This window comes from Sinocyclocheilus anshuiensis, unplaced genomic scaffold (assembly GCF_001515605.1).
Source record: "Sinocyclocheilus anshuiensis isolate Anshui unplaced genomic scaffold, SAMN03320099.WGS_v1.1 scaffold912, whole genome shotgun sequence".
Classification (NCBI taxonomy): domain Eukaryota; kingdom Metazoa; phylum Chordata; class Actinopteri; order Cypriniformes; family Cyprinidae; genus Sinocyclocheilus; species Sinocyclocheilus anshuiensis.
This window is the reverse complement of record NW_015549618.1, coordinates 485,108-492,551: the sequence shown is the minus strand read 5'-3', so window position 1 is coordinate 492,551 and position 7,444 is coordinate 485,108. Positions and strand designations below refer to the sequence as shown.

The 7,444-nt window shown below is 41.9% G+C and overlaps 1 protein-coding gene across 2 annotated transcripts; it reads right to left on the bottom strand.

Annotated features, from left to right (window-relative positions):
• Positions 1 to 3,393: 3,393 nt before the first annotated feature.
• LOC107659306 (coiled-coil domain-containing protein 130 homolog) lies at positions 3,394 to 7,444 on the bottom strand. Of its 2 annotated transcripts, none has more exons than XM_016448197.1 (10): positions 7,349 to 7,444; positions 6,596 to 6,650; positions 6,225 to 6,278; positions 6,034 to 6,116; positions 5,892 to 5,947; positions 5,705 to 5,765; positions 5,467 to 5,609; positions 4,383 to 4,555; positions 4,157 to 4,295; positions 3,394 to 3,926 (listed from the first exon to the last, which is right to left on the bottom strand). In XM_016448197.1, exons 2-10 carry the CDS (start codon positions 6,596 to 6,598, stop codon positions 3,469 to 3,471), a joined length of 1,170 nt encoding a protein of 389 aa, XP_016303683.1. In that variant the 5' UTR covers positions 6,599 to 6,650; positions 7,349 to 7,444; the 3' UTR covers positions 3,394 to 3,468. The 2 variants fall into 2 exon arrangements, with proteins under 2 accessions (XP_016303683.1, XP_016303684.1); XM_016448198.1 differs by having other exon boundaries at positions 7,278 to 7,353.

The following is a 7,444-nucleotide window of genomic DNA, read 5'->3' as shown; positions in this document are numbered from 1 at the left end:
TTGGCAAAATTGACCCTGAGTCCCAGGCACTCCAGGTGGCTGAGGAGGAGGGTCCTTAATTCTGCCTATTCTGCCTCCGACTGGGCCAGAATGAGCCAGTCGTCGAGTTAATTGATAATATGGATTCTTAGAGGGGATAGGGGGGAGAGAGCCGCATTCATGCACTTCGTAAAAGTGCGGGGGCAGGGACAGCCCGAAGGGAAGGACCGTATATTGATAAGCCACTCCTCGAAGGCGAATCTCAAGAATGGCCTGTGACGAGGGGCTATCTGGATGTGAAAGTATGCATTTTTTTTTTTTTTTTTTTTTGGGTACGAGGAAGTAACGGCTGTAAAAGCCTGACTCGCTCTGGGCTGGAGGAACCTCTTTCATGGCTCCTTTTGCCAGCAAATTCATCACCTCTGAGCGCAGTACGTGAGCATCCACGCTCAGCACTGAGGTGGGGACCACGCCGCTGAAGCGCGGGGGCCTTCGAGCGAATTAAAGTGATTATCCTCGCTTTATTATCCCCATAACCCATCTCGACACTCCGGGGATGGCCTGCCAGGCCTCGGCCCGCGTGACGAGGGGTTGACTTAACTCAGGTGACTGGACGCACGGGGGCAGAACACTTACGAGTAATGTAAGAGGGAGTTTGTCCTGTCAAAGAGCTGCGTGGAGAGTGATGCAAGCGGGACCTTGCCGGCTTTATTCACTCACGCTTGATCGATCATACCCGCAAGTTTGCCATTTCTGCCTCCGAGTAACTAGGAGGAGAGAAACACTAGAGCAGGGGAGGCGGGGCTTAGCGACAACGAGGTGCACCGATCCCCATGTGTAACACACACTGGCACATTAAGCACGCATGATGTGTGTAGAGGTTTGCTCAATTCTGATCGTTCAATCCGTGAGCTCGTCATTGCTTCCTCCGAGGTAGCTGGGAGGAGAGAAACATGAGCGCGGGGAGGCGGGGCCGCCTTCCGCGAACGAACGGGGCAACTGCTTTTGTAAAAGCGGCCCGTGTCTGTGAGCGCAGCCATAGTGACACACATACAAATTTGAAGCTGTCAGTGGCAGCATCTGCTCCGATCTACTTTGTAGGATAAAGCCGCTCGATGTAAAGAGGGGCACTAATCCTTTTGTGTGAGACACGGATCGAAGCGCAGCGGGGAGGGCGAGTACGCAGGCTCTGTGTCGGCGTGAGATTGCTCAGACCCGGTTGCTTAGCTCCCAGGCTTCGTCGTTTCTCTCTCTGAGGCTTGCTGAGAGAGGAGAAATGTGAAAGCGGGGCTGTATAGTGAAAGGCGGTCCGCGAGTGGAGAAAAGCGCGACTCATGCTCGAGTGAGCATTCTGTCTTAGTAAGCGCGTAGCTCACTGCCCTTCTGCGGCAGATATGAGTGCAATAGAGGGAGAGCACGCAGGCACAGTGCCGGCATGAGATCAGTCAGACTGATTGCTTATTCCCTGACTCCGCTGTTTCCTTCTCCGAGGCTCGCTGAGAGAGGAGAAACGGGAGAGCTGGGCTGCTTTCCGTGAAGGCGGTCCATGCGTGGAGAAGAGCAAGACTCATGCTCGAGTGAGCATTTTGTCTCAGTAAGCGCGTAGCTCACTGCCCTTCTGCGGCGGATCCGAGTGCAACGGGGAGAGCGAGCACGCAGGTACAGTGCCGGCATGCGATCGCTCAGACCCGGTTGCTTAGTTCCCTGACTCCGCTGTTTCTCTCTGAGGCTCGCTGAGAGAGGAGAAACAGGAGAGCGGGGCTGCCTCCATTGAAGGCGGTCCGCGAGCGGAGAAGAGCGAAACTCATGCTCGAGCGAGTTGTAGTGGAAACCATTAGAATTTCTGTGATGGTTTCTATTGTTTGTTTGTTTTCAGCAGGATGGGCAGCCATTATGCTGCGGCGCCCGGGGATCAGTTGTGGGTCTCAAAAGCAGTCATAGCATGGACCCTTTTCACAAGACTGTGATGTCGCGTTTCAATGGTCATCAGCATCGTAAATCCTCGAAAGTTATATTTTGATTTATATTTTAAGTTGTATAAGAAAGTTATACCTAGATTTTTTTTATTTTATGTACATTTATAACACTTTACTTTGTATTATATCACATTTGCATCAAATTAAAAAAAAAATAGTTAACGATAATGCGAGGGTGTCCAGCACTGCTCTCAAAGTTTACCGAACTATGACGACTTCCGCTGCTGAGAAACCCGTCTCGGCGAAAGAACAGTCTCTGCGTGGGGTCTGCCCAGACAGATGACATATTCATTGCTCTTCTACATCGTGCAAATTTCCCTGCACGAGCCACACTCACAGAGCGACATTTGCAACAATCTATGACGACTTCCGCTGCTGAGAAACCCGGAAATGTGAAAAAGGTCTATTGAGGGTGAAAGAGAGAGCTGTATATTCACTCCCCCCACCTACAATCTCTCCTCCTTTTTATTTCCGTCAGAAATTTAAATATGGCACTACCCTAAGGTCTATTGCGGATATTAGCATAAATGTAATTTTTTTAGTCAAGTTTTCTTTTTTAGGTCAACTACTGTCACTTTGAAGGTAATCTTCCCGAGTGTGTTATTTAGAGTCAAAGGGGGCGTTTACGACACTGTTTTCAACTAAAAACTTTTTATGCATTTTGGCCGTTAATTTTCACAACTCAACAACCTTTTTCAAACTTTTGAAAATGAGTTTCAAAGTGCAAGTTCTTGAAAACGATACCATTATCGTCTCTGTGCAAACTACAAAAACAAACATTTGAGAAATAGATGACGTCATGTGCGCAGGTGCGTAGTGTTTCTTTACAAAGTGACATGACCAGCTACTGGCCTGGCATGAATAATACAGAGTTTTAGTCATTATTGCAGATCCGTGTGAACAGGGATTGTTTTGACAATGTTGTCATCTATACGTGAATCTATACACGAAACGCAAAAAAACTTTTTGTTTTTAGTATGTTATCAATGTTAACAGCTTTTTCCGACTCCGGAGTGTGCATCTGATGGACACTTTACTATCCCATGAGGCCACTCGAGAGGAAATGTGAATGGCTGTAAAGTGACACAACTGACGGCAAAAGTCACATGACAATACATGACGTCACATGACATGTTCAACTTTATCGCCGCCTTTTGTCCCAGGGTTTATTAAAAAGGTCTATTGAGGGTGGAAGACAGCACTGTACATTCACTCCCCCACCTTCAATCCCTTCTCCTCATTATTATTGCCGTCAAAAATTTAAATATGCCACTATCCTGACTAAAGTCTATTGCAGATATTAGCATGAATGTCATTTCGCATTACGGATGTGTTTGCAGGGAGTAAATCAACATGTGCAATGCTCAGCGCTTGAAAAGCTGAAAAAGAAAACCCTGACACACTCCTCAATATGAAGGAATTTATTTTTTTGGTAAATAATTACTTATTGTTTACCATAAGATGATATGTGTAGGAATCACAGCGATGTTATAATTTCAACTTGCGGTATAAATTAGACCTCACTGCCCGAGTCCGAGTCACTGTAATCTGCAACCAGAGACTTTCCAGCACACAAGCCAAAGCCTTTGTCCTCCTCTGATGGACTTCCTTTATGCGTTTCTGTAGTGCAGCTGTAAGTGTTTGTGTCTGCGCTTGAATTCACATTATTTGTGAGAGAAGAATGTGAGTCCATGGGGTTTGTGTCCACAGCTGCTGGGTTAGTGTCAGAGGACGAGCTGGAGGTCATAATGCCGGCAGCTTCAGTCTTGCTGCTTTCTGACTTCCTGCGTACCAGGATGTGCGAACTGGGTGTCATAGAGCGGAGTGCTTTAGCCACAGCTGCTCCTCGACCCTGCTGACCTAACTTTTGCAAGAGGCTCCCAGCGGCTCCCCCTGCTGCAGAAGACGGGCTACTGAACCAGGAACGAGAAGATATCTGTTGCCTTTTCGTCTGCTGTTTGTCATCATATGCTGGAAGAGAGAGAGATTTATCCAGCTTGTCAATTATAATCAATAAGAGATGTATACAAAAAAATAAATAAGTCAATAAAGTATAAAAAAATAAAATTATTAAAATAAAATTAAAAGATACAACTGAATGAAATTAAAATAAATAAAAAAATAGATACATTGATTTTTACTCGAAATGAGTGCAGATTAATTCATCAATAAATGAAAGTAAATAGATGGGTTAAACTCACAGTCTGGACTCTGGAAGGTGAGCAGTGAAGCTAGTTTCTTATCTTCTTGTCTTTCCGGTAACAAAGGGATCGACAGGCCAGTCCTCATTCGCACTGCATTGTCTTTCTCCTCCTCCTCAGCAATCACTTTCTTCTCAGTCTGTATTTGCAAACCAAAAATTTATTAAAACGTAAAAATCTTTCCTTATGGATGCAAATCCGCTACAATGGGCAACATATAACTCACCCTGAACTTCCTGCGGAGGGTGCTGTTAAGCTGAAAGTCATCCATCCACCCGGACTGGTGCTCTTGAAGCTCATTGAGAGACGGGATGGCCGCACAGAGTTTATCTTTATCCTTTCCTCCGTGATCTAATTTATACATGGCATCCGTCTCCAGCTTCTCTTTCTCACTGTGCTCTGCAGAAGAAAAACACATATCGAGCCTTAATTTCTTGATGACTGTCATACATTAACAGCAATTAATGTCTAATGAATTAATGTTGTTTTCTTCATATTATAAATCTTAAAACATTTGAAAGAATATTGGAAATATCAAAATTAATATTGCTACGTTTTTTGATGATGGACAGAAAGGTAGACGGACAGACAGACAGACGGACAGAGAGATAGCCAGACAGACGGATGGATAGATAGACAGGCGACAAATAGACACACAGATATATAGACAGGCAGATCTATATATATATATATATATATATACAGACACCCAGAAAAGTAATCATAGCCTTCGGAAATGTGGAGAAGTTGTATTCACGGAACTGTGATTTGAAACTCAACTAGGACTCCTGGTTTTCAGTGTGCATATTGGTTCAGTGGCACCTCTGCTCCTACAATACTAGGAGTACTACTTTGTAAGGAGACTTGTAAAGAGGCAAACAGAAGGTAGTCAGTTGTCTGTGTATATTCACTGCCACTTAAGTGCAGATATCAGATGCATAGGGGCGCCCCAAACAGAGAGACACAGAGAGAGAGAGAGAGAGATATATATATATATATATATATAGAGAGAGAGAGAGAGAGATAGACACAACTATATAGACAGATGGACAGATAGACAGACAGATTGACGGATGGATACACGGACAGATAGAAAGACAGACAGACAGACAGACAGACAGATAGATAGATAGATAGATAGATAGACAGACAGACAATATACAGACAGGCAGATAGATAGATAGATAGATAGGTAGATAGATAGATAGATAGATAGATAGATAGATAGATAGATAGATAGATATGAATTTTTGACCGTTGGAGTGGCCAATAATTATACTACAATAATATTATAAACATGAGTGTCACACCAGTAGTGAGTATCTGCTCATTCTCAGCCATGTCCCATCTTTCTTCCTTCCTTTGTGCTCCACTTACGATGACATAATCACAGGTGGCCGGGTCTGTCTGCATCTCTATGTAGTTCACACACAGATGGCACTTCATCCTGAACCTGTGGAACACAAACCTACAGGTTAAGATATGCTGCCTTGCGATACATGAACTGATCATGAAACTGAAATGTAAGAGACTGGGATGCTACATCACCTGTATATTGGAGTTGTGTAGTAATTGCCCACTTTCTTCTTCTCCGCATTGTATCGAACCCCTTTAAAGACGGAATAATTAAATATATACACATGACTACACGTGACAAACTATGTCAATTTTACATGCTATATACTGCAAAAATAGTACGAGTAGTACAGTATTATGCACAATATCAAAGTCGTACCCATGCCGATATGATTCTTACAGCCATCACACCAAATATTATACGGCATCTCAAATCTGTAAACACAAAACACAGACTGTCAGCGCATGTGAATCAAAAAACTATGACAGAATTCACAATACTGTAAATGATTGTGTATTACCGGATGATGAGGATGCCCTGAGACAGTTTCCTAGCCCGCTCCCGCAGCGGGTGAGTTTTCCAGTAGCCGTTGATGGAGCCATGCTGTTATGAGAGCATGAGATACATATTTCAGGAAGAATCTTTTTAATATACATGCTGTAACATGGTCATGCAAGACAGAACCGAGTAAATTGTATTTGTCGTTCTCACCTTGGCTGGATCGAAATCAGGAGGGTAGTACTTGTTCACTCCTTTACGTTCACCCTAAAACAGAGAACAAACATTGACATGATCATTTTTTAAATAGAAGAACCAGTGTTATTACTAAAATAGTTTTCAATAACTGAAACAAAGCTAAAATAAAGCAAAATATAAATATGAAAATATGAAAAACTTTAAAATACAAAATTACAAATGAAAATTAAAGCTATGTAGAAATATTACAAAAATAAAATTAAACTAATAAAAAAAGCACATTACAAAATTATTAAAGCTAAAATTAAAATAAAAACATACAAACAAAAGCTAATTACAATTATTAGTAAATACTACATATACATATACTAATAACACATCCATACCATCTTGCTGGTTTAAGATCAGCTCCAGATGATTTTAATATCAATAAGTGTACAACTGCAGGAAAAGCATGACAGAGAAAAATTATTACACGTATGATGTATCATATTCTTATAAATGACATATGTGACCCTGGACCACAAAACCAGTCATAAGTAGCACGGGTATGGGTCAAAATTATCGATTTTTCTTTTATGACAAAAATCATTAGGATATGAAGTAAACAATATTTAGATTTTTTTTGCACCCTCAGATTCCAGATTTTCAAATTGTTGTATCTCGGCCAAATATTGTCCTAACAAACTATACATCAATGGAACGCTTATTTATTCAGCTTTTAGATTATGTATACATATCAATTTAAAAAAATCGACCCTTATGACTGGTTTTGTGGTCCAGGGTCACATATATCGCTTTAACTATTTTAATACATTCCGCACCACAGTATAATGAATATCAAAATACCACGGTAATAACACCACAGTATATTAACAGTACTAGCTTGTTAAACGGTGCAAAAATTAAAACGTTTTATAAAAAGCGTTAAATAGGCAAATTAACTGTAGTTGTCATTAGGATTATACAAGTATGATCAGCTGATATAGGATATCTGTATAAAAAATAACGAAAACCAGTCGAATAGGACCAAAACAACAACCAATGCGCATACTTTGTGTCATTTACCTTAATAATTACACAAAACATGCCGACATTACGAAGTAAATTAAAGTAATTTCGTGCGTTAAGATACTGACCAAACAACCATCTGCGTAAACAGCGTCAGCGTCGTTTCCTCGTCACCTCACGTCACGCTAGAGACGTTTGCGTGCGTCAACTGCGCCGCCTGTTGA

Excerpts from the sequence above, each read along its gene's own strand:
- LOC107659306 (XM_016448197.1), bottom strand. Across the intron at positions 6,117-6,224 it reads CTGATTTCGATCCAGCCAAG|CATGGCTCCATCAACGGCTA; the intron begins GTGAGAACGACA and ends CTCTCATAACAG. Across the intron at positions 4,296-4,382 it reads CCCTCCGCAGGAAGTTCAGG|ACTGAGAAGAAAGTGATTGC; the intron begins GTGAGTTATATG and ends TTGCAAATACAG.